Genomic DNA, 25,414 nt, shown 5'->3' with positions numbered 1-25,414 from the left:
GGCCGGGCATCGTCGGGTGAGACGAGGGTGTAAAGATATCGCCGATGCGCTTACCTCGTACGTGAAGTTCACAATGCAACGACGCCTGTATAGTTGCCAGCTACCTGTACACACTTACGGCGGGAGGAAACTTCTCGCGACGAGAGCGTCTATGGCCCCGTACTAACTAGTCTTGGGAACGGGATAGTGACACCGAAACGACCGGCCCGAAAGTATGTCGGCATCCCGATGAGGGGTGACACGACATCGGAATGATCCGACACTGTTACTGTTAGCTGCTCCACCTTCGTGGGTCCGGTCTCTTTCAACGGATACTCGCAGCTTGCGAAGACGCTGGGAAACCCAGGGGCTTGTCGATGGGTGAAATTTTTCAGAACGCCGTTGGACTGGTTCACAAGGAGATCTTCTTGCATCTTCTATTCTATATGAAGTGCTAGGTTGGTACCAGAAGTGCCATCTGATGCACGTCGGTCCGCGGCTATCCGTTTTCGTACTGGAGCGGCAGGACGCATCGAGAGAGAGCACCGTTGGGTAAGCCGATGGTGTGCCTCCGTCTCGACGGGGGCGGAGCACTGTGCTCACGACCGGGGACAGATCAAGCTATCACGGCTCGCTTGGTCGGGGGTATTCGCCTCGGTGGAAGGCTTCCGTCATGGTTCTCCAAGTTGTATCGCTCACCTACCTACTCCGAACTCTATTCTCCATGCCCACGCCCCTTCTCCACACCATGGTGGATGCGCCAATGCGTCCCCCTCCTCCCACGACGGGGTCTTGGTACGCTACCTTGGACCCTAGTGCAGAAAGGCGGACTCGATCCTAGGTTCGGCTTGCCGATATCTTACACATTATTAATTGCAGATACAGAAGCAACTGTGATGAGGAGCTTCGTGAGATGGGAGGTGAACAGTATTAAAGGCTCGACGCGAACCTTGGCCTGCCTGTGTTGTCTTCTGCTTACACCGCTCTAATCCCTTTATCATCCAGATCTTGCTTACGGACCTCTACCAATACGCCGTGCCTCAACGTATATCGTGCCTCACTCGCAATGGTTCTCAAACCCCTGGATACCATAGAGTTCATTGATGCGAGCCACTCACCAGTGCTCCATCGAGATCTACGGGGTCAGTTCGCACGCATCGTTGGCGGTGAAGGTCACCACTATGTTGTAGAAGGCGGCAGGAAACTCTTTGACGCTTCTGGAGGCGCTGCCGTCGCTTGTATCGGTCATGGTGACAAGAGAGTGGCAGACGCTATGGTGAGGCAGATCAATAGCATCGCATATAGTCCTTCGACATTCTTCACAACCCCCACCTGCGAGAAACTTTGCCAATTCCTCGTCGATTCGACCGGCGGTCGGATGTCACGAGCCTATCTAGTCAGCAGTGGTATGTTGGATCAACTCCGTCAGTACCGATTGATTGCTAACCATGTCAGGGTCCGAGGCTATGGAGGCAGCGATGAAGCTTGCAAGGCAATTCTTCCTAGAGAAGGATACGCCAGAACCGCAGAGGCATCTGTTCATTGCTCGAGAAAGGTCTTACCATGGAACAACTCTCGGCGCACTCTCTATGGGTGGTCACGTTTCTCGTCGAGCCAAATTTACGCCGATGCTCCTCGACAATATCGTTTCTCATGTGTCTCCATGTTACGAGTACAGAGGCAAAGCGCCTGGGGAATCAGATGACTCATATGTGGCCCGTCTTGCCCAGGAGCTTGACGATGAGTTTACCCGGGTAGGACCCGGGAACGTGTGCGCTTTTGTAGCAGAACCAGTTGTTGGGGCCGTAAGACGATCTGCCCAAGAAGCGCAAAGTAGCGTCAGTCATGATGAGGTCGACTGACATTTCTGCATAGGCTCTGGGTTGTGTCCCATCAGTGAGCGGATATTTTAAGGCTGTTAAGGCAGTTTGCGATCGACATGGTGCCCTACTTATTATGGATGAGGTCATGAGCGGCATGGGCCGCTCTGGGACTCTTCATGCTTGGGAGGGTGAAGGGGTAGTACCCGATATCCAGACTATTGGCAAGGGCCTAGCCGGGGGTTACCAGCCGATTGCCGGCGTCCTAGTCAACAAGGGAGTAGCTGATGTGTTGGAGAGGGGTTCCAGGTGAGGTCCATGAGGTGGTGTCTGGGAGTGTCCCGATGGTGAAAGTGGCCACACTGACGCAGTACAGTTGCTTCGTTCACGGACACACATATCAAGGTCACCCTATTGCATGCGCAGCAGCACTCGAAGTACAGCATATCATTGAGTCGGATGGTCTTCTAGTCAACGTACGAGCCATGGGCCAATTGCTTTCAGAACTCTTGAGAGGGGGCCTCAAGGACGAGCCTTGTGTGGGAGATGTCCGCGGCAAGGGACTCTTTTGGGGCATCGAGTTTGTGCGGGATAAGGTGAGCAAGGAACCTTGGCCCAGAGAAGCACAGGTGGCAACGGAGATGAGCGATCTTGGGCGCACCGAGGAATACGGCATTGTGGTTTACCCTGGTGCGGGAACTATGGACGGCGTTCTAGGCGATCACATCATTGTGGCGCCACCGTATACTGTGACACGGAGCGACGTTGAGTTCATTGCCGACACGGTGGTGAAGCTGATCAAGGGATACTTCGCAAGACTGAAGCAGTCTGAGTCAGCTGTCTGATTGACTTGGTCGTTGTTGCTGCTACGGATTCTGCGAATCATGTGCACTCTGCGAGAGCAGAAAGGAAAGACTTCTATGGCAACGTACGATACCCCACATGGGTACTGGATGATAATACAGAGGGACTGGGTGAAGTTATTGAAATTCAACGCCGGTCATGAGAGAAGTCGATGTGAAATAAGTCGCGATGCATGGTGATCTCGTGGACCTTCTTTGGAGTTGCAGAGGTGAAGTCAAGTACGGATACTCGATAAGGTATCGGGGCCTCGGAGGCATGGAAGGGCGGCACTCCAAACATGGGATGACATAATCCATCCCAACTGTTCATCCAACCCCCAGGTTCCTGAACTTACTTGCTCTCAACACACAGGCGACAGCATATCAGAACCACACGTACCTCATCTGATCAGCTTGCGCGCATTCGGGTGCGTCTGACACAGCCAGTGCCCGCAAGAGTACAACGCGCCTTCCCTTTACCGTCCCACTCCCGCACCAAGCTCTCGCCCCGCCCGTCCAGCCGCCTGCCAATGTATCCTCGAAGACCACTCGACCTTCTTTGAGCCAGCCATCTCACGATCTCGTGGGTAATCCTTCCCAAGGCACGCGGAATTGAACACCGGTGACGCGATATTGCAATTCCGGCAGTCGTTACTTCGTCCAGATCTCGACCTCCCACGACTCCCACAGCGCTTGACGACGGTCCGGTCCTACACTTCAATTCCCTGCGGTCTCCAATTCCGACACTCCTTGCTTCACCACGCTTGGCCGCAACTTGCAAGTGTTATAGCAGTATCAGCTGATAGGACGCACACCATGTCTGTCGGGCCTGCGACCAGTCGCCATGCCGACGAAGAAGCTCGTGCAGAGGTTGATGTGCTCAACTCGCGACTCGAGAAGACGGCTCAATTGACCAAGAAGATCCAAGCATGCATGGGAAGGTTGGAGTCCACCGGCAAGAGCGTCAAAGAAGTAGCAGGTCCTCTCAGTGGAGAAACGAAGAAGCTCCAGGTCTTGGGCAACAGTAAGTCTATTCTCGCTCATGCCTAGCAGGGCTTCAGCTGACATTAGCTCCCTCACTCGCAGACATCGATTCTGTCCTCGCAGCCATCGAACGCCTCCGTCAGCCCGCCGATAGTAAGAATGACGAAGAACAGATCATACGTGCCGGCCCGGACAAGGCTGGTCTTTCCAACTACCTCGCCTCAATCAAGCGCCTCTCCAAGTCACTTGAAAACATGCAAGCCTCCAACCTCCGGGCAAACCAACAGACAATGGCTGAGCTTGTCCGCTTAATCAAGTCAGGCAACTCTCAACTCGAGGGCCATTTCGACAGACTGTTGCGAGGAGAAACCCCACGATCGATTGAACCGCTACATTACATCACCAAAGACATGCCATTCCCTGTACTGTCACAAGACAAGGTGACACGCCTCGGCCTAGTCAACTCGTACATCTCAAGCACCCATCGCCAGAATGCTGGTGCTGCTGCTGCCCCACAAGATTCGGCCATTGCCAAGATTTATGCTGAAGTACGAGGGCCCTATCTTTCTTCTACCTTGGCCAACCTGGCTGCTGCCAGCGTCAACACGACGAAGAAGAAAAACCCCGACGCCATCTACCGCGCAGGCACCAATGGCATCGGTACATACGCGCAGGCCATGGAAGGCGCGTTTTTGGCCGAGTACGACAACATCTGCAGCATCTTCACCCGTGAAGATTGGGGCCCCCTTTTCCAAGCCACGTGCCAGAGCGCTATGGCCGAACTTGCACGTACTCTTCGCGAACTGAACAACCACATCAAGGGGCATTTGGACACAGACTGCTACCTCGCCTACGAGATCACCGAGATCATGTCTGGTCTCTCGAGCAACCTGGAGACGCGTACAGGCGAGCTAAAGTCTTCACTTGCCTCAGCCCTTAGGCCTGTGCGAGAGACTGCGAAGCTTTCATTGGGAGAGCTGTTGGATGACACGAAACGAAAGATTGCCGGCATGCAGACACTTCCACAAGACGGTGCACCGATACCCGTTGTATCGGCCACAATGCAGCGATTGCAGACCATGGTCGAATTCCTGCGGCCTGTCTCCAGTATCATGTTCTCTCTAGGCGACGGAGGATGGAGGTCGAATGCTGCAGCCGATGGACGATCGACCGACGCAATCCCCAGTCTTGCTTCCTTTGATATTGGCGCAGACGGAAAAGAAATCTTCTCACACTACTGCTCAGACACAGTCGAGATGCTCATGGCAGGACTGGACTCAAAGGCCAAGATGGTCCTCAAGGGTGGCCGAGCTGTCATCGGCGTCTTCCTGGCTAACAGCGTTGTCATCATTGAACGAATGATTCGCGATTCTGACCTTGCGCCACTCCTTGAGGGTCGGATGAGCATGCTAGACCAATGGCGCAAGAAAGCAACAGGCATGTACACGATGGATTGCAAAGAGGTCTCAACACACTTGTTCGATGTCATCCACACGAGCAAAGCAAGACCTCAGTCCGGACAGGCTGATTCTGCCTCAATTCTCAAGGGCCTTAGCAGCAAGGACAAGGATAACATCAAGAGCAAGTTCCAGGCATTCAACGCCTCCTTTGATGAGATGGTGAGCCGGCACAAGACGTACAACATGGAAAGGGAGGTGCGCCAGATGCTTGCAAGAGATATTCAGCAGATGCTCGAACCCCTTTACAACCGGTTCTGGGACCGTTACCACGAGGTTGACAAGGGCAAGGGCAAATATGTCAAATACGACAAGTCTGCTATTGCCGCTGTCTTCATGACGCTCTATTGAAAGGACCCTGTGTATCCTTACATGTCACCCGCTGAGTTATTCACGGTTGCGGTTTCTGGCTGGTTTATCGGCCATTTATTTATTTAGCATTGTTCTGGAAGTTTGGCAGGGCGTTTCGGTGGCGGATACCAAGTCATGGATTGGCAATGCTTCTCGTACATTCAAAACATTATACTGCATCTCACCTCTCGTTCCGAAGATGAATCGGAGCGGCCTTGGTGTTAGCATTTTCAACTATATCAGCGTACAATGAGAAGGCACAGAGCTTTATGAGGAACACGAGAGGCCTTGACAAGTATGGTTATTTTCTGCCGAAGGCAGCTTTGACTAACGATGTAACTATCCACACGAAGGGTTTACATTGTGTAGGAAGCACCATATCCATATGTCCCCGAATCTGGCTACCGGCTTCAGCACAAGCCCAGGCGCCAAAATCAAGCCTTTTTAAAGAGCAAATCGATGCGCTCTGACCTGTGCCACACAATCACCCCGTCGCTGCCGCGCTTGAACCACAAGATTCGATGCTGAGGGATGAACTCCTCGTGCGTCTGTTCGCTCTTCCAGGCCGACAGTGCCTTCTCCTGTGGTCCCAGGAATCTGTCCTCGTACCCGATGACGTAGTCATTGCTGTCAATATCGGGATCCCATCGCAGTCGGTTCAGCACATCAAGCGCCGTGCGAAACTTGCCTATCCCCTCGGGCTTCGGATTGGCTGTTCCTGAGCGCTGTTTCGCTGCTTTTGCCTTCTTGCTCAGCTTTCCGGCGGCGAGCCTCTCTTGCGCGGCCAATTCTTCCTCATTCTCGTCCTCGGTGCCATCCTCGTCTTCTGTATCCGAATCGTCATCGCCGTCGATGTACACACCCCATTCGCGATCATCCAATCGCAAATTTCCTAGCTCATTCGTCTTTACAATGCTCGCGCAGAACCATGATGTAGTGGAATCGAAGTACTTCTCGTCACTCAGAATCATCTTCTCGAACTGCTGCAAAACAGCCCTGAGATTGCTTTGTGCAACTTCCAGGTCGCCCCGTCCTGGCTTCTCGTCCGGTTCCATCCAATCCAGACCGACGAGGTAAGAGCCTTGATAATCGCCTTGGGTGTTTTGGGGATCGCACGTAGATGCGTCGACAAATCTCGCGGGCCAAATTCTCGCCGAAAGCTGCGGGACTCTTCTGTTGATATCTATGGGTGTTGTCAGCAAACAAGCAGCACGTAGAAATGGGGACAGGGTTCGCAGGCTACTTACCGACAAGGAGAGAGGCACATCGAGACTCCAGCCAGCCAATGAGCCTACTTCCACGCTCTAGAGATGCTCCCCAGTAATGTACACGCAAGTCCACAAAGGACCGGAACGACGTGAGAAAGTTCGCGGCGCTAGGCGTCATGACGTTATCTCGGCCGGGCTCTAGCACCGGTAGCAACGATTCCCAGGTTGCTCCGTCAGCAGATAGCAACGTGTTAGCTTGGCGGAGTTCTGTTGAGATAATCTTGACGGTCGGGACGGAGGCGTTGAGTGCCGTATTAAGCGTTGGCGAGTGCCACCCGAGCAAGACCAGGGCTTCTCTGCTTGTTCGATGATATCTAAGGTTCTTGTGGAAGAATGGATCGAATACCATGTCCTTTAGCCAGTCAAACCGCGCATAATGCTCGAAGAAGGTCGCAATGATATCAGCAGCAGAAACGGTGCCGCCATTGTGTACAAGCACCTTGCAGACATTGACCAACATGACGGTCAAGTGGATGCCCCCAAGATACCCAAACTTGGCAGCGTAGATTCCGCGCGCCTTGGCCCAAGTCTTGATAGCTTGGTGGCTCAACCGGAACTGGGCCAAGTCTGGAACGGATCGCTGGAGATAGAATAGATCTCTCGCGGGCTTCAGCTTCAGCAGTGTCTGGGCAGACAAGCTGAAGGCCGGATCTGACGCGGGACGCTTCAGAACGTCAGGCCACTCGTCCGCGATGTTGGGTGCCTGGCAATACTGGAGATCGCATCTCACGCCGAGAACCTCCACCTCGAGCATTGTGCCGGTCTTGGCTTTGACTTTCCTTAGAAGCCGAATACCAGGGATACCTGCTTTTTTCAGTCTTTGCCTGGTCAGAGTGAAGAAGACACGGGGACTGATGGATCCGATGAAGAAGCAGTCGATATCGGAGTTCCTGGACCACGTGCCTAAACCATAGGATCCTACGGGGACGAGCACAATTGTCGGACGGCCTCGTTTGTTGTCCACGAGTGGCTGGTCGGACTCGATTAAAATTTGACGAAGCAATTGAAGAGCCTCATTCCGAGCTGTCTCATCTTCCGCCGAGGGAAACACCTCAAGATTCTCCAGGCCCTTAGTAAGTTCTGTGGTATCTGACAAACCGTCTGGCGCTCTCTTCATATTGATAGGAATCGCCCGCGCATCGCTGGCGGCATTCTTTGCGTGAGAGCGCTGCAATAGACATCGAACACCCCAGTGATCACTCGGGTACAGGGGCTCTTGTCCGGTCTCGCTGTCGCCAGTGACGAAGCCGAACATGTTGAAGCGAGATATCTGGAAAGAGCAGGCGCCCTTGACCAAAATGCGGTCGTACCGTTGGGGTCGGTTACCCAATCCGGTACCAACCATCTTGCTGGCGTGGGGGTTTGCAGTAGGGTCAAAAGTTGCTCCTTGCTCGCCCTCGAACATCTGGTTGAGGTCCCCTTTGAAGTTATCACTCACGCCGGTCTCGATGCGCGAGACCATCCATACGTCGAGGAGTTCGGCCTTTGCCAAAGTTGTTTCGATGCTTCGGAGGACATTCTCTGTCTGGACCGTGATGGCCCCCTTTCTGACGGCGGCGTCGATAGTGTAGGAAGATGTTGTGATATTGAAATCACCCGCGATGATCCATTGATGCGAAGCGTATTTGGAATTGAGGTGACTTAGTAATACCTGGAGTTCTCTAAAGAGGACATTTTAGTACAGGTAGAAGATCAGGTCAGGCGGTATTCTATAGCTAACCTTTCCTTTGTAACCACAGCGCCGTCTGTCAGACCATGGCTCAGGTGACAAGTTGCCAGTACTAAAGGAGAAGTAGGTTCCTCTCCCTCGCTGTGTGCCAGATCACCGAAGCTGATTACGCATGATCCCTTGTGCGGGCGTAGGAAGGGAAGATACTCCCATGAAAATGGGTGCTTGCTGAGGACCACATGATTGAGTATGCTGGGTAATGGACCGGCATTGGGGTCGTCAGGAGACCCGTGGGAGGCATTGGGGTACAATTTGCGAATTCTGTCGTCATTGAGTAAGAATGGTAAGAAGTCGTCCGTCACTTCTTGGAGTACCAAGATATCTGCAACGGCATTTCGTGCGAGTAGGTTGTCAATGATGACGGGGTATCTGCTACGAGATGGGGGCCATTCGAACTCTGCCAAAACGTTCCAGCTGGCGACGATGAGGTTCTCCACTGCCTTGGTCTCTGGGTGATGTGAATATGTGTTTGAAGAGGCCGGCCGCCACCCCAACTCCTGGCTGGAGAATCTCCATGATTGCTGAGGGATAACGGCAGAGGCCAACTTAGGAGATAATCCAAACGAATCATCGCATTGACTAAGCGAAGGCGAAACAAGGTCAATGAGACCCCAGAGGCTCATTTGACCGGAAGAAAGACGAACTAGAACGGCCAGTTGGGTTACCTCCCAACTGACCGATCGTAGGCGTCGTAGCTTCCCAAGGAGGAAATTGAGTTTAGATGGCCCTGCCGTATCCTCGCACTGAGCAATCGTCATGTGCATGTGGTATGGAGCAAGGCGCGTCTGGCCGATAGCCGTGAGAACCGTGGTGCGTAAAGAAGCAAGGCGACGAGTCCTCTTTTCGTCCTTGTCACACAGAAACAGAGTGCTGCCGTGCTTATTTTCAAAATAGTCTGGTGAGTCGAGGGAAAGGGGTATGCTAGCGAGGTCACCAGTCTCCTGAAGAGCCTTGAGGGAATTGACAATGGCATCGGAAGCTTGATGCAGAGACTCCGAATCTGCAGACCTCGTGAATGGGTAAACGAGGTTGACGTGAGGTGGCCATTTTGCGTAGGCCTTGTCATTTTGAAAACGAAGACGGTCAATCGATGGCCACTGTTCCCTTGGTGGAATGAGGCAAAGAGCCGTGTCGTGTGTGGATGAGACGCTGAACTCCATGGGCGTTGGTCTCTTGGTTTCCGTAATGGCTTTGATTGCCAGTAGTTTTCGTAGAAGGATAGATGTGTAGATAGTGAATGGTTTGAAATGCCGCGAGCCCAATCTGATAGGAAAGGAGTAGAAATCTTGTGTCGATTGGTAATGGGCCCAGCGGAATTATACGAGGATGCTATGTTTACTCGACGATCGAGATTGCCTACATGTAATAAAAAGGAACAAGACTTGCGATGGCTTTTGTATTGAGCGGCCCGAGTGAGAAACTCGACTCTTCCAGCCAGAGGCAAGGTCCGTGTAAGTGTACCTTAGGTGTGTATGCTTACTGCGTAGATGTGCAGGCTGAGTCCAACATGGTAATTGAATCAACCCGATTCTTGGCCGCATCCCATTGGTGTATTCAGTATGGAACGAGACTGGCTACCCCTGCAATTATACGATAGCTTTCCCATTTACGGACCATGCATTACTGTGGGAATGTCTTCATTGAGTAACCGGGACTAAGGCTAAGGTAATTGCGGGGAGTGGGAGTCACTGGCCGAGTGTGTCACTGCGTCGGGCAGTCTCGTCCCGCTTTCCACTCACCTCTACCATGTATCCGTTTGCCGAGACTTTTGGTCTCGATGCGCTGACTAGGAGGTAAGCATATGGGTTGATCCCAAGTCAATGGATCGAAAAACTGGGATCGCAAATTTGCCCATGTCCCGGAGCGTCAAGACTACTGTAGGTACCTGTTCGGAAGGGCCTAAGAGGCGCAGGCGGCAGGTCTGGGGCGATGCGGGGCGGTGACTCACTGTCGTCGGTTGTTCCATCCGAAAGAGGCAAGCTGCATGAGACCCTGCCAATTTGCCAATTGCTGCTTCCTTGCAAGCCCTCTCTGCCTTACCACACCTGCCCCGTATGTACATAGTAACGCTTTATCGTTTACTTCGTACTTGGCGTAGAATGAGGCTCATATCAGCTAAATACCATGGCAAGACTTGCCAAGTTATGCATCTACTGCGATGATACTCACTGGTAATAAAAAAAACTCGATCAAAACCAATCTCATGTCACTGCGAGCGCGTGTCTTTCTTGCACTCGTTAACCTTCTCTTTCTTTTTCTCACTTTCTGCCTTCTGCCTAATGAACATTCATATAGATATCTTAAAATTTCCCAGTTAGAAGTATCCTCAAAGTGCCAAACACAATCGATACCGGAGCCTGTTATTCAGTTCTAATTCTGACTTACTGCATTCGACTTTGTACAGAATCAAGTTAGACCGCGAGAACCAATCACAGATCAGCCATTCTTAGGCAATGCAGTACACAATCTCCATATGGCTCAAACGCCAAATTTGGGTATCATCATTCATACAAAATCGCACTCAATTCCCCGGCCAAGCGAGATATCATGTGTCACGACTCCTGCGAGAGTCTCACACGACGTGTTCCTCAAGCTCGGGTCCTGTCCCTCCCCAGTCGATGGACGCCACGCCCTTGCCCTTGCCCTCCATGAGTGCCTCCAGCTTGTCCTCGTTCGTCACGTACGCCCCGTTCTGCCTTTTCTGCGCCATGGCATACTTGATTGAGTCTCTCCATTCCTGCGAGAAATATCGTCAATAACTCAAGGTTGACAATAGTTGCGACCACAGCTTCTACAAGGGCACTGCATGTCATTTGGGAAGCTGTACTTACCCGCCACCACACTTCTTCACTCTGCACCATGCACCTCCGACCCTCCTCGCCGTTCCTGGCCGTCGCAAAGGGCCACACCGACTGCACCACTTCGTACTTGTGCTTGCTTGTGAAAAGGTTCTTCATGCCCATGTAGAGCTTGCTCGGCTTCTCGGCACTCTTGACCTTGACCTTGGCATGCGTCACGGGAAACGAGATGTTGATCTGCCCCTTGTACTGAGTCGAGGCGATCAAACTACGAATCTGGCCCTCAATGTAGAGCGTGTCTAGATTGGCAACAACTCGTTCGAGTGCTTCAAGGCGAGGGCTTCAGGTTAGACATAGTTCAACCAATCGCATACCGTGTAACGCAAGGCGAACTCACCAAAACTCTTGATGGGCGCCGGATCCTCTATGAATCGGCGACACCACTCATCCAGCTCCCTATCACCCACCTCGGGGAGGACATCGGGCTTCGCGCCGCCACGGAACGCGACCTCGCCCGGCGCAACACACCGAATGTAGTCCAGACGCTTGCCCATGTCGTCTGCCACCAACAGGCCCATAAGGTTCATTTTGAAGTCAAAATCAATAGTGCGACCACGGTTGCCTTTGATATGTATCAACGGCTTGGGTGGGATGCTCGCCTGGGATCTGACGAGCCCTATCAGCGCGCTAGCGCTCGCTGTCAGATACTCTGCCTTGGACGACAGGGTGGTACAATCGGGCGATAGAGTGAAATTTGGTGGTGAGTAAAGCTTGTAATCCAGCCTGGGTAGACCGGTATAATTGTGAATTCCGTGTATCCCTTGGGAATCGTGTGAAACAGACGTCTCCGAGCTATTGGAGGGGCTTGAATATGGTGGGGGCTCCGAGGTACTGGCGCTGTCGGTTGTCAGGTCATCATCAATAGAACGATTTGCCAGCAATGCCTTTTCTGTTACAAAAGAGGACGATGCTGCGTTCATGCTAGATGTCGGCACCGGTGCCGGAGGCGGCGGCGATGCTCTCACTGTCATTGGGGGCAGTGGCAATGGTGGAAGCTCTGCTGGCAACTCCGAGGGGCCCGAAAAATCTGTTGGCAGTGCTGGTAGTGACCGAGAATGCAACACCACTGATCGCCCATCATTCAGCGTTGAAGCCATCGTCAAGTCTTGCGGAGTGTTGAAATGGCTCGTGGGTGTGGGTTTGGGCGTGGGTCGGTACAAGGCGTAACCTGGTCACTCAGCTAGATCGGATGAACCGCAGAAGGTGGCCGATTGTGTGGCAGCGGTTGATCAAGCCAGAGTCAACGTTAGGGTAATTAGAGACTATTCGAAATTGGTTCATTAAGGGAAGAGGCACGGTGAAGAGAAGATTTGGGAGTAGAACAATAAGGCGGTAAAGGGAGAGGGGAATGGTGACGAAGAGACCTGCATGGTCATCAGTTTTCCCCTCTGAATACAAGAGTAGCCCGCACCGGGCCTCGCTATTAAGTATTACCTTTAGAACCCGACGAGAGGTGAAGACCAAAGTCCCTGAAAAAAGAAATCACCTCAGAAATGTCAGACTAGGGTTTGAATTAGGCACCACCATTCTTCTCCAGCCCCCATGCCGCAGCGGAGTGCGAATGGAGCCTGCCCCTGCCCGCCGCATGCATCAGCCACGGCTCACGGTCCTCGGCCGGTCCTGGGTAGTGGGTTGCCGCTCACGTATCCGCGTAACTGTACAAAGATAACTACCGTATTGTATCCGTACGAAAACCTACCTTTCCATTGGACCTCGGTTCGTAAGCACCAAGCCGCTTTTGGCGTCAATTTGCCTCGAAGGATCATCACCAACAGCCCCATCTCATCATAAACAATGGAAGGCCGACTCCGAACTTGCGAATCGCCTTCCCACCCTCATCCTACAGCCTTCGGGGCAAACCAAAAATGATTACAGACCTTGGAGCCGGCTGCAGAGTCGGGAGCTCCCATCCCGATCCTAGCCCGGGTGAGTTGATCCATAAGTGTACAGAGCCGCACTATAGAGCCACAAGACAACGGATCACGGAAGCGCGGCAGCTGTCTACAGGAGCACAATTCGAAGGCGTTAATATTCATCATTGTCATCATTGCGATGCGTATGCCTACTAAACGAGTTGATGCCAATATCGCTATCCCCTCAACCCAACGCCGAGTAGAAACGCCCTTACACGCCCAAATTGTATTGAGGCACCGCCTGATCCGCTTGGTGATCGAGGTAGGGTAGTATGCATGCCAAGCTCAATCCACCAACGCCCAGGTAACCAAATTCTCAGAAACAATGCCAGTCAGTCCTCGTCTCGTACAGTCACTCACGGGCGTGTTTCGTCCATCTGCCGACTTTAGACGAGCTGGAAACCATCTTCTTCAGAAACGCGGCCGCCTTCCTGGCGTAGGTTTTGGCGTGCCTTGCGGCCCTTGAGAACCTGACCATTCTCATTAAGAATTTCGTACTCCTTCTCGACCATACGCTCCGTCTCGCGACCCGTTGTCGTCTTGACAAATATGTCCAGAGTCATTGGTCGGCCGGGGCTTTCAACACGATCAAAACTGTACTTCCAGTCCTCAGTGGCAGCGATGTCTCCATACAAGTCTTGCGATGGCGCCATGTTCATGACGGAGCGGCTGAGAGGATCTTTGATCTGTTCCTTGGCGCGAGCTGCCGAGCGCAGCCGTCCTTGCGGGAACTCCGAGTGTGACCGGAACTTGCTAAAGTTCTGCATATGCTTCTTGTAGTGAGAACTATTGCGAGTATTAGGTGTGCTGCTAGAATATACGGTTACAAGCGTTCAGGGGGAAGCGTACGTCTCACTGTTTCTGGCCCGAGGCCGTGTCATGGCTCGCTGTTGCTCAGTTCCGCCAACAGCGTCAAGAGTATACCAGTCGAGATGGCACCCGGCCAGAGGACGAGCTCCGTTGGACCACTTGGACCGTGAATCCTTTGATCTTTTGAAATCTTGGTTGGCGCTTCGCAGGTCGCGTTCGAACTGGGCCGGAGATTCGATTGAAGCGGCCATGGTGTCTAGGTTGACGGAGCACGGTACGTCGAGAAGGTAGATGAGGAAGAAGTATCGATATTCGTAATAGGTAAGCAGTCGTCAAACCGCTTTCCGATTTGGGTGAAGGTAACGTTTGCCTAGCTGGAGAGAGCCTCGAATATGGAGTAGGTGTCGAAAGACTTTGGGGAAGGGGCTAGGGGACAAGTAGATATAGTCGATGTGAGGGCAAGTGAAGGAGCAGTGAGCGCTTCGGTGACTGGCTCGGGGGAGGTGGCTACCTAGCACTAGTAGACTGAGGCCAAAGGAAGGAGGAGGGTCCGGGCAGTAGGAGGCAGGTTGGATGAGGTAATCACACCAAGGCGGACGGAAGTGGCCGGGTGAGTCACCGGACAAAGCTGAAGGGCTGAGTTGCCGAGGATGATAACAAGGATTCGAGACGGAAGGTAGCGTCGAGATCGAGTTCTGGGCGGACGCAGGTAATGTCGAATAAGGTACACATAGAGTGGGGTGAGCATACAGATACAGATTCGTAGCAAGGTAGAACCAGGTTCGTGTTGGAGTTGTCAGGAAACAGATGAAGAGGTAGAGAAAGACAGAATTCACATGGACAAAGGTCGCGGGATGACGGATATGATATAGTTGGCAACGGTTAGTAAGGCGCCTTCCATTGAGGTAAGGCAAGGAAGACAGATAAGGCAATGGGAGGTAAGGTAGGTTGGACGAGCCACAGTGCGCATGGTTCAGAGAGGATGGGGGAGGCGCGCGTGTCCCAACTTTTGGATCTGGAGACTGGAGCCAAGCTTGCCAGGCTGAGTTCCAACTTCAGATGAGACGGAAAGGGCGTGACGGAGTGGGTTGGTCGCGATGCAGGCACACCGCACGCCTGGGCTGTAAAGGCAGGACCTGGCGCGAGCAAGATGATGTAGGTAATGCGAGATGAGTGTCAGACGCGCTGGTGGTGGCCTCTTGACCGGGAAGGGGGCTCATCGTCTCGGCTTAGCGAACAGACGGGCGATAAAGCTGGATGATAGTGCACTTGATACGTTGATAAGGTAGGTACGGTCCATGATAAAGCTCGGGGCGTGTGGATGCGATGGATGGAGGGGGAGGGGGGTGTACCTTAAGGCAAGGTAACGTGGAACCTGTTGATGAATGGCCTACGGATAGGTACGGATAAGGTATGACGAATCGCGAATTCCATTGTTTGGGACTGCAAGTCTGCGAGTGCTGCAGAATGCAGAATGTGCGGAGTCAAAAGCAGATAATACTTCCCCCCGTCCCTGCTGCACTTTCCTCTGCTTTTGGGCCGAAACCCATGGCTCCTCCCAATCAGAGGGAATCCGGAAGGGGCGTGGCGTGGGGAGGACACTGCGACAGTCATCCGGCGTTGCAGACTGACTGGTGGACTGGAAAGAGTCACCCGGTCTCGCCATCCCCCCCCCCCCCCCAAAAAAAAGAAGCCGGCTGCTACCGCTAGCTGTCTCGGGGTTCCTCGATAGAGAAAGGCCTTGTCCTGTCCTGTCCGCGCCTACCTACCTTACTTTTACTGGTTGATGTCATTCAATGCATGCGGCGTGCTCGCAAAATGACGACAAATGCCGTATTCAACTTGCAACATGCACACTGTGACACCCGGGGTACGCTGGGTAAGGTCCTCCTCATCCTTCACGAATCCCCCCATCATCAGCTAACCAACTAACGTAGCCTGCCCGTGCCTGCCTTTCGAAGGGCTATGTGCCTGGCATTGGCGATTTACTATTGGGTGAAGTTGGCCATCTTGCCGCTGGAGGGCTGCCAACTCAGCTCGGTTGTGGTTGCTCAGGTCATATGGCCTCCCTCACTGGCACCCTCCTTCTCCATTGACTAGCTTAGGTAAGTACGTAGGCAAGTGCTATTACGACAGTAACCACCTTTTCCCTCCACCTCAGTCCGAGTAGGTAGCTACTCGGGTAGATTTCGCAGGTTTTCTGCCGTGGAAGGGCCAACACTGTCCCCATACCTTGAGAGCCTTGGGCGTGACTATTGCCTTTGATTGTTTTGCCGGGAAATGATATCACCGGGTCAGGAGGACGTCATGGTCGATTTGATACGGGCTGGAGTTGTCATCGGCCTGTTCAAAATTGTCCAACTGCAAATGCCTACGAGAAATCTAGGCTGGAGATTTTTGACATGCTCATTATCAGAAAATGCAGTTAAGAGATTTGAATCGCAAGGTGCTAGAGACTCGCTTTTGCAGTATCTGCTTGTTACTCCCACATCCCAGAACAGATTGCGCATGCGCATGGGTGATTACCTCACCCTCTCAAGTCGATGTTGTTTTCTATAACTCCCGTAATCCATCCCGAGTCTATCTGTTTGTTTATGGCAAACATCCGTAGACCCGTGGACCGGTGGACTGGGCGGGACCCTCGTGAATGCCTCGGACGCCACGACACCTGCTCCTCCGCCCGGCTTGTGCTCGGGCTTAGTCAGAAGACTTGGCGCTCAGCGCACGAGCCAGTCGACATTTCACCGCAATGCCCGGGACGGGCTCGACCTCCACTTCGATACCTACTACCTGTGGACGCTGCTGCGGCCTGCCAACTGCTCACGGGCCCATGCCATGAAACCTCGACACTTGCAAACTCTCTCGCATTGATCGTCCACCGGCTTGGCAACCATCACGAATGTGGTGGCATCTGAACAATTAGAAAGACCACACCAGATAGCAGAATGCAAAGGACGAAACCCTCCGTCATTGCCAGCATCTAGACCGTGCCTGCCAAGATGTGCGACTTCTCCACTTGCAGTGAGTGATTAGTAGCATAATGTAATATAACTCATCAAGTTCTTCAATAGCTGGGACTTTCTCTCGTGTCCTACTCTCCGGCTCCCTTTCTCTCCGTCGCCGACGGGCTATGTTTGGGTCCGGGAATTCCCCGTTCTAGCTGCATGATTCAGGTCGGGATGGCTTGACATAACCTTATTCCCCGCCGTGCCTGACTTCAGCATACGATACGGAGGCCAGGTCGAGGACAACACGATACCAGAGGGCGATGGGGATGCGCGACGTCTGAGCAGTCAGTTCACTGCCATCTTCCATGTATTTGAATTGAGGTCAACGCCCACGATGGATCGTGCTACCGGGGTGGCCGGTGAACTATCGGTTGTGGCCCTTCAGACCTCAGTGCGCGCATCTCAAGGCCATCCTTAAATCATTTACGAATACAGCATCGAGCAATATGCAGAGCACAGCCAATCCCCACGATCCTACCCGTCACTCTAAAATCACAGAGACCCGTTGTATCCGTCTTTCTGAACGACGACATGCAGTTACTACACGGGCGCTGCTGGCCGACTGCTCCCTTTCATGGCCGAGACTTTTGCATCACAGCTCAACGAACTTGATCAAGCACGAGCCGAACCCCGTTGTCTCGATATTATTGACTGCTTTTGTTCGGCCAGCGTATCTCAAAGTAAAAAGGTTCTGACTCCTAAATTGCTCAAGGTACTGCCAAGTACGCCCTCGAGCTAGCGCTCTGTCCTTCCCGCTTCCAGTCTATTTTTTGTCTTCGTTTCGGGGCAAATCATGACCTAGTGTGGCAAAGATCCACGCTAACCACACTTGCGAGATGCATGGCAAATGAAGGAGCGTAGGAGTCGTCGGATATTTTTGCTGCTGGAGATCTTTCTTCTCGCGGATACGAGGACAAAGAAGAGCACGACAGAAGGCTACAACGGTAACTTTGCAGATGTCCATTACCTAGTAGGTTGCATTATCAACTGATTTGCGACCACTCGCCTATCCGCTCGACCCACCAGGGCACCTATGGGCTCGTCTACCGAAGAACTCAAGGAGCGCCTCAACTCTATACACCACGCGAGTACTACCCAGACGCCGGTTATGGCTAGAAGGAAGCTACCAAGATGGTAAATAGAGCCCCATTCTTTCTTGTTATGTTTCGAACTGTCTTGTTTCGAATCTTCTTGGCCCACCGTCTGCTGGTTTAGTGGCTTCTTTCACCCTTGTTCACACCTCTACCAGCTATACCTGGCCCGGCGATTCTTTTATCTCATCTGAACGTCAATTAGCTGACCGATGTCAAGCTCGAAACAAACAAAGGAGCGGCTGTATCTTCAACCGCATCATCCGCCCATGTCTTTCAATCCTAACGGTTACACAGGGCGGTTTTTAAATTCTGTCTCGACGATGAACGCCACTCCCATGCGTTCGGGCGCTGGTAGGCACAATGCCTCGTCCCGACGATGCTCGGTCGAGTGTCGTCTTTCCTTGGCCTCGGTTCATCTCCACAACCTCATTCCACCTGAGAACTGAAGGCTCTGCTATGCCTTTGCTAGCGAGGCTGACTTAGTGTGTTCTTGGCCCTCCAAGTGGCAGGTTGAGCTTCCATGCTTTGTCCATCGCACAAGGTCCCTGAGTTGCTCGTCCGGTAGTGGCTCCACATAGGATGCATCGCCGTCCGAGCCACTGACCAGCCGCTCACTCTGCGAACCCAGGATGTGTTGTTGGGTGATGCGGTAGCTTCTCAGGTATACACTCCCGGCTAGTTTCTTGACATCCACAAGCGCGTGGTCGAACAAACCTCCTCGGCGCCACCATCTAGGTGGATTTTGAGGGAGGTGCTATAATGGCGTGGTCAAGTTGTATATATGTCTCTCACGAGTCTCTTCCTTCAATCCGGATTCTCTCTTGTCTCTGTCCTCATCACTTTAGTTTATCTCCAAGTCTTTACATCTCTTTTTGCTTGAGAGTCATTATTTTATAAACGACATAGCGGACGGGCTGAGCATCGCCACCATGTCTCCTGCTAGCAAATTCCTCGGGCTCTTCAGCCTTGTAGCAACTGCTCAGGCAGCATGCTCTAACTTCATAATAGACGACTTTTCAAGATCATCCGTTGGCGGAGTTAACAAGCTCAATTCGTGGACCAGTGACGACGGTTCCATGTCAAAGATCGCCATCACCAACGGAGCACTCACCTTCACTCCCAAAGCCGATACCACTTCATACTTCTACGAGACTCTGGGGTGCGTCAAAGCAACTACCCAGGGCTACAAGGCCCTGTCGCTGTCGATCACGGGGCCCAAAGACGCTTCCATGTTGTTGGAAATCCAGTCAAGAACATCATGTAGCGACAACACATACAAGAGCCAATGGGTCACCATCTCGGGCCTCACTGGCTCACAGCAAACGGTTACCATCTCTCTATCTTCATTCACGGAGGCAAACCTTGACGCCATCACCGGATTCGTCTGGTCCACATACTCTCAATTCTCCTCGTATTCATTCGACAACTTGCAATTCCTGTGCAATGATGCTACCAGTCCATCTACTCCAGCAACACCAATTTCAAGCAGCTCTCAGTCCAGCCCCATTCTTTCGGGCGCTACAACTCGCACTTCGATATCGTCTACATCCGGAAGTGCACGAGCTGCAAGCACGGTGTCGAGTACTGCCTCCTCCTCTTTCTCGACGTCAGCCAGGCCATCAGGCGCCTCTCAGAGTGCTACCTCGTCCGCGGCAAACTCCCGGGCCAGCAGTACATCTTCGGTAGCTTCAAGTGTTCGCTCATCATCCCCGTCCATATCTTCTGTCAGGATGTCAGCTACCTCCAGCTCCGCCACTTCCCAGTTGTCACCTGCTTCGTCGAGCTGCAGCAATCTTCTCATCGACGATTGGGAGTCCCAGTCACGGCTGACTTTCCTCTTCTATAATGCCATGCTTCAGCCAAGCAGCGATGACGGTACCATGAAGAGCATCGCTGTGAGCGGTAACAGGGTAACATTATCACCAAACAACAAGGACTCTTACTTCTACAGCAAGACTGCCTGCACAAATGCCAAGACGCAGACTTATGGTGGTATCTCTCTGCGCATCAAGGCCACCAAGGGTACGACGTTCCAAGTCCAGATGGCATCGCCGGCGATATGTGGCGGTGATGATACAGTCTTTGGCTTTCAGTCCACGGCTGATCTCGGATGGACATTCGACGGCACCGAAAAGCTGTACAGCTTTCCCTTCTCCAAGTTTCCTACCATCGACCAGTCCAAGATATCCTCCATTTTGTTCGGCTCACTCTCAGGGGCTGTGACTTTTGGTCCCATGGCCTTCTACTGCGGAAGCACACCCTCTGAGTATATCGTCAAGACTCAGCCGTCCGTTTCTGCTACAGCTTCGACTGTCCCTGCGCCCAGCGCCACAGTTCCGGCCAAGGTCATCGATAACTTTGCAAGCCAGAGCCAAAACGCCCTTGGATTCTGGCATGGAGGTGATGTCGACACTGCAGCGAAGTGGACCAAGGGAAAGGTTGTTATCAAGGCACCAGACGCCGACTACTCTTACTACACGCAATTCGGAGATGGCTGCACTGACATGACCATGTACGATGGCTCTTACTTGCACGTTGCATACTCGGGAAGCAATAAGTTCACCATTGCGATGCAGCAGCATAACACACAATGCAGCGATACTGTAGCACCTTTCCCCGAGACCTGGGATTCATTGGAGGCGGCTCGCTATGCCACTGGCAACGACATCTACATTCCCATTTCCCACTTCAACATCGTACGCAAGCGTGCTGTTGGCCTGGCTTTCAAAGGCTTCTACACCAATGAGGCGGTCACTTTGACCAAAGTTGAAATCGTTTCGTCTGTTCCCGCCAATACGCTTATCCCAAACAAGCTGCCCAGCGGTAACCTGGTCTTTGCTTGCAAGCGACCCAATTCGATTGCCTTTGCTATCGATGATGGTGACCCAAAGTACGCCCAGGAGGTTATGGAGGTCATCAGATCGGAGAACATCAAGGTCACCTTCTTTACCGTCGGTGCTCCGTTGAGAGACCCCTCTACGAATCTGAGCACCATTTATCAGGACATGATGAAGGAAGGCCACCAAATGGCCCTTCATAGCTACACCCACCCTAGAATGGAGGGGCTCCCCAACAACGACGCTATCATGTGGGAGTATAGCCAGGACATTGCCGCTGTTAAGGAGCAGTTCGGCATCACGACCAAGTACTTCCGCCCTCCTTTCGGTAACGAGGGCGCTCGTATGAGACAGCAGCTGGTTGCGGCGACGCAAAGCAACAGCCCCTACATTGTGAACTGGAACATCGATGTCGAGGATTGGCTCTACGCCCAGTCCGACACTCCCGAACAGCAGAAGGTGTCTTTCAAGCGCGACCTGGACAAGGGCGGCAGTCTCGTTGTCATGCACTACTTGTATCCCAGTACTGTCAGCTATTTGAGGGACTTCATCAAGATGGCCAAGGCCACGGGAAAGCAGCTCATGCGGGTAGATCAGTGTATGGAGGACCCCGATGCGCCTCCGTTGTAATTGATAGGATGGGATGTTCACTGTATGATAATTGAAATAGCTATATATGGGATGAGATGGAGACATATAGAGATTCAGGCAGGCAACTTTTTAATTCATATGATTCGAAGACATTCTACCGTTTTCGCATTCTCACTTTCTCTCGTAATTATAACTTACCTTTTCGGGTACGTAAAATCACTAGGTGCAAAACGGGTAGCAGTGGGCATATACGAAAGTTCTATACTATAGGTATCCTCAAATATAAAAATATAAGATGCTTGTAATATTTCCGCCTAGTTATAGCGGGCGAATATTTTTATTCCAAGTTAACTTAAAATAAATCTCTTAAGAAGGATTAGGTATTAACTTAAGCTAGTAAATAATTTTTTTAATAATTTTAATTAAATTATTTATTTATTTTAAAGTTTTATTTTTATTAATAATTCGGGCGGTTTTTAACTTTATTTATTTATTTTTATATTCTACTTTTATTAACTACTCGGGCGATTCTTAATATCAATTATATAGTATTAATATATAATATTAATAAATACTCTTACTATCTTAATAAAAAAAATTTTTTAAAATTTCTATTTTTTTAACTTTCCCTCTTATAAAGTTTATAACTACGGATTATAGTCTATTAAGACAGTGTGAGTATTTACTAATACTATATATTAATACTATATAATCGATATTAAGAACTGCCCGAGTAGCTAGTAAAGGTAGAAAATATAAATAAATAACTACGGATATTTAACTTAATATTATTTATATAAAGTTAATATCTTTTTAGGGCCCGGTCTGCTTTATTAAGGGCTATTTTCGCTTTTATAAATAAGCTAGTTTATTAAGGTTAATATTAAGTATCTTTATTACGTACTTTAATAAAACTTTATAACTAACTATAATTAGCTATAATTATTATTAAATACTAATAATCCCGTTATAATATATTAATTACCCCCCCTAACAGAGTAATTTACCGGGGCCGTACTATATATTACGTATTAAAGAAAACTAAGTATATTACGCTCTATATTTAATTACTAATTAAAACTCCTAACCTTTCCCTACGTAAAGTTCTTTAAGTTTTAACTATTTAAAAAGTAAGTTATATTTATTTTAATATATATAAGACCTCTTAGTATTAGCCTATATAAGTAGTTAGATCTTATATTATATACTCTTTTTTATTAAAAATTAAAGGGCCCCTTATATATTCCCTTATATTTATAATATAACTTATATTAAAGGGATTTTTAGTTCTATAAAATATAATTTCTAAACTAATATTAATATATTAAATCTTAATATCTATATTAGCCCGGCTATTTATAATATTTATATTATTACTTAGCTAAATTCTATATTATTAAAAAGTACTTTACTAATCCTCGGGCGTACTTACGTTAGTTATAATAGTTATAGCGTTAAGCTAGCTAAGGGTACTTAGCCCGAGAGGGGTAGACTTATTAATAAGCATCTTTAGGTTCTCGTTAAAGTAATAGTAGTTTATATATTAATAGGTTTATTTAGTAAATTTATTTAGTAAATTTATTTAGTTTAAATAGAGCTTTAAGTAATATTAAAAGCGATAAAAATAAAAAGAATCTTTATAAGCTTTAGTATAAGTAGTAAATATTAGCCTATTTAGCCCTTTTTTTTAAAAACCTCTACGTTATTATTAAAATTTAAAACTTCTATAATTAAGGGCCGTTTTTAACTATTATAGCCGACTATTATAGCTAATTATTATAGCCGACCTCTATTATTAACATTTTTAACTAGTACTATTATAAAGTAGCTTACTTATCCTAAATTATATAACGGTTTTTATATTAAAATTATTATATTACGTTAAGCGCGTACTTAGGGTATATTATACGTATTATATAGTTAAAAAGTATACCGTATTATATAATTTCCTTTAAAAGCGTAATCCTATTAAGGTCGATCTTTTGCGCTTATAAAGCCGGAAAAAAACCACTATATATATTAATTATTTTCTAAGTAGCTAAAAACTACTCCCTATTTTTTACCTTATTTAATAACTTTAAAATATCCCTTTTAATCCTTTTTATTCTACTTTTATATTACGTTTTAAAAATATTAATAAAATTTTAAAATTAACTAAGTATTTTAAAGCTATTATATTATATAAGCTAAGTATTAATTGAAATAATAACTATATTAATATACCTCTTTTTAGTTTTTAAGTTAATAATATTTAATTTATATTTTTTAAAACGATCGTATTATAGTTCGGGGTTTTTTAATATAATATTTATAAGATTAAATTTCTAGTTATTAAAGAAGTCCTAGGGGTTAATATAGCGGTTTTTTTCTACCTTTATAAATATAAAAAATCGACCTTAATAAGATTACGCTTTTAAAGGAAATTATATAATATAATATACTTTTTAATTATATAATATACGTAATATATCCTAAGTACGCGCTTAATATAATATAATAATTTTAATATAAAAACCGCTATTTAATTCGGGATAAGTAAGCTACCTTATTACTTATTAATAATAGGCTAAGTAATATACTTATATAGTAGCGCTAGTTAAAAAGGTTAATAATAAAGGTTAGCTATAATAGTTAGCTATAATAATTAGTTATAATAGTTAGTTATAATAGTTAGAAGTAGCATTTTTAAATTATAAAAGTTCTAAACTTTAATAGTAACGTAAAAGTTTTTAAAAAAAGGGCTAAATAGGCTAATATTTATTACTTTTTTATTATACTAAAGCTCGTAAAATTTCTTTTTATTCTTATTACTTTTAATATTACCTAAAGCTAATCTCTATTTAAACTAAATAAATTTATTAAATAAATCTATTAAATAAATTTACTAAATAAATTTATTAAATAAACTTATTAATATATAAACTACTACTTTAACGAGAACCTATTTTAAAAATACTTATTAATAAGTCTACCCCTCTCGGGCTAAGTACCCTTAGTTAGCTTAATATTATAATTATTATAGTTAATATAAGTATGCCCGAGGAGTAGCGAAGTACTTTTTAATAATATAAAATTTAGTTAGGTAATATTATAAGCGCTATAAATAACTAGGTTAATATAAATATTAAAATTTAATATATTAATATTAGTTTAGTTATAATAGTTATAATAAATAAGCTAGAAGTATATAAAATTAAAATAATAAACTAATACTTTAAATAGCTCTTATAAAACCCCCTAAGTAATAATAATATTTAAATAAAAAAAGATTATATTAAACCTAGCTATTTATATAAGCTAGTATTAAGAAGTCCTATATATTTGTTTTATTATTCTACTTTTACTAGCTACTTAGGCAATTCTCGATATTAGTTATATAGTATTAATATATAGTATTAGTAAATACTTATACTATCTCGTTAGACTATTTTTCCGATTTTCTTTTACTTTTTAAACTTTCCCTCTTATAAAGTTTATAAATACGGATTAACGGCGAGAAGTCCTATATATATTAAAATAAATAAAGCTTATTTTATAAATAAGTAGTAAAAAGTTAGGAGCTATTAATAAAAAGGAGATAATAGTTAAGTTAGTTAACTATTTTAGTTAGTAATTAGGTATAGAACGTATTATACTTAGTTTTCCTTAATACGTAATATATAGTACGGCCCTGGCAGATTGCTTTATTAGGGGGCTAGGGGTTAATAATAACTAAGTATCTTAGTATTTTAATAATATATATTTAAAAATAAGTAAATAATTTAATAATAACAATAATAATAAAGTAATAATAATAAATAGTAAGGGAAGTGTTTTTTAATTTTAATAAAAAAACGAGGTAACGAATATATATATATATGCGAGTTAAAGTTA

The 25,414-nt window shown here is 48.2% G+C and overlaps 6 protein-coding genes across 6 annotated transcripts; 3 read left to right on the top strand and 3 right to left on the bottom strand.

The window, feature by feature from the left end:
- Positions 1–1,045: 1,045 nt before the first annotated feature.
- On the top strand, positions 1,046–2,644 carry CCOS01_11762 (aminotransferase; the record flags this gene model as incomplete). Its single annotated transcript, XM_060459913.1, has 4 exons — positions 1,046–1,385; positions 1,435–1,784; positions 1,855–2,108; positions 2,176–2,644. 4 exons carry the CDS (start codon positions 1,046–1,048, stop codon positions 2,642–2,644), a joined length of 1,413 nt encoding a protein of 470 aa, XP_060309744.1.
- Positions 2,645–3,457: 813 nt separating this feature from the next.
- CCOS01_11761 (Exo70 exocyst complex subunit) lies at positions 3,458–5,433 on the top strand (the record flags this gene model as incomplete). Its single annotated transcript, XM_060459912.1, has 2 exons — positions 3,458–3,665; positions 3,728–5,433. The coding sequence occupies 2 exons, from the start codon at positions 3,458–3,460 to the stop codon at positions 5,431–5,433; spliced, it is 1,914 nt and encodes a 637-aa protein (XP_060309743.1).
- Positions 5,434–5,867: 434 nt separating this feature from the next.
- Positions 5,868–9,590, bottom strand: CCOS01_11760 (endonuclease/Exonuclease/phosphatase; the record flags this gene model as incomplete). The annotated part of the gene is made up of 3 exons (XM_060459911.1): positions 5,868–6,616; positions 6,681–8,362; positions 8,422–9,590. The coding sequence occupies 3 exons, from the start codon at positions 9,588–9,590 to the stop codon at positions 5,868–5,870; spliced, it is 3,600 nt and encodes a 1,199-aa protein (XP_060309742.1).
- A 1,412-nt stretch (positions 9,591–11,002) lies between these two features.
- On the bottom strand, positions 11,003–12,385 carry CCOS01_11759 (uncharacterized protein; the record flags this gene model as incomplete). Its single annotated transcript, XM_060459910.1, has 3 exons — positions 11,003–11,167; positions 11,262–11,554; positions 11,626–12,385. 3 exons carry the CDS (start codon positions 12,383–12,385, stop codon positions 11,003–11,005), a joined length of 1,218 nt encoding a protein of 405 aa, XP_060309741.1.
- Positions 12,386–13,587: 1,202 nt separating this feature from the next.
- CCOS01_11758 (uncharacterized protein) lies at positions 13,588–14,262 on the bottom strand (the record flags this gene model as incomplete). Its single annotated transcript, XM_060459909.1, has 2 exons — positions 13,588–13,987; positions 14,051–14,262. 2 exons carry the CDS (start codon positions 14,260–14,262, stop codon positions 13,588–13,590), a joined length of 612 nt encoding a protein of 203 aa, XP_060309740.1.
- A 4,780-nt stretch (positions 14,263–19,042) lies between these two features.
- Positions 19,043–21,580, top strand: CCOS01_11757 (glycosyl hydrolase; the record flags this gene model as incomplete). Its single annotated transcript, XM_060459908.1, has 3 exons — positions 19,043–19,524; positions 19,584–19,890; positions 19,973–21,580. 3 exons carry the CDS (start codon positions 19,043–19,045, stop codon positions 21,578–21,580), a joined length of 2,397 nt encoding a protein of 798 aa, XP_060309739.1.
- Between the last annotated feature and the right edge of the window lie 3,834 nt (positions 21,581–25,414).

The sequence above is a fragment of the Colletotrichum costaricense genome (genome assembly GCF_030867565.1).
Source record: "Colletotrichum costaricense strain IMI 309622 chromosome Unknown Scaffold_13.1, whole genome shotgun sequence".
Taxonomy (NCBI): domain Eukaryota; kingdom Fungi; phylum Ascomycota; class Sordariomycetes; order Glomerellales; family Glomerellaceae; genus Colletotrichum; species Colletotrichum costaricense.
This window is presented reverse-complemented; position numbering and strand designations above follow the sequence as displayed.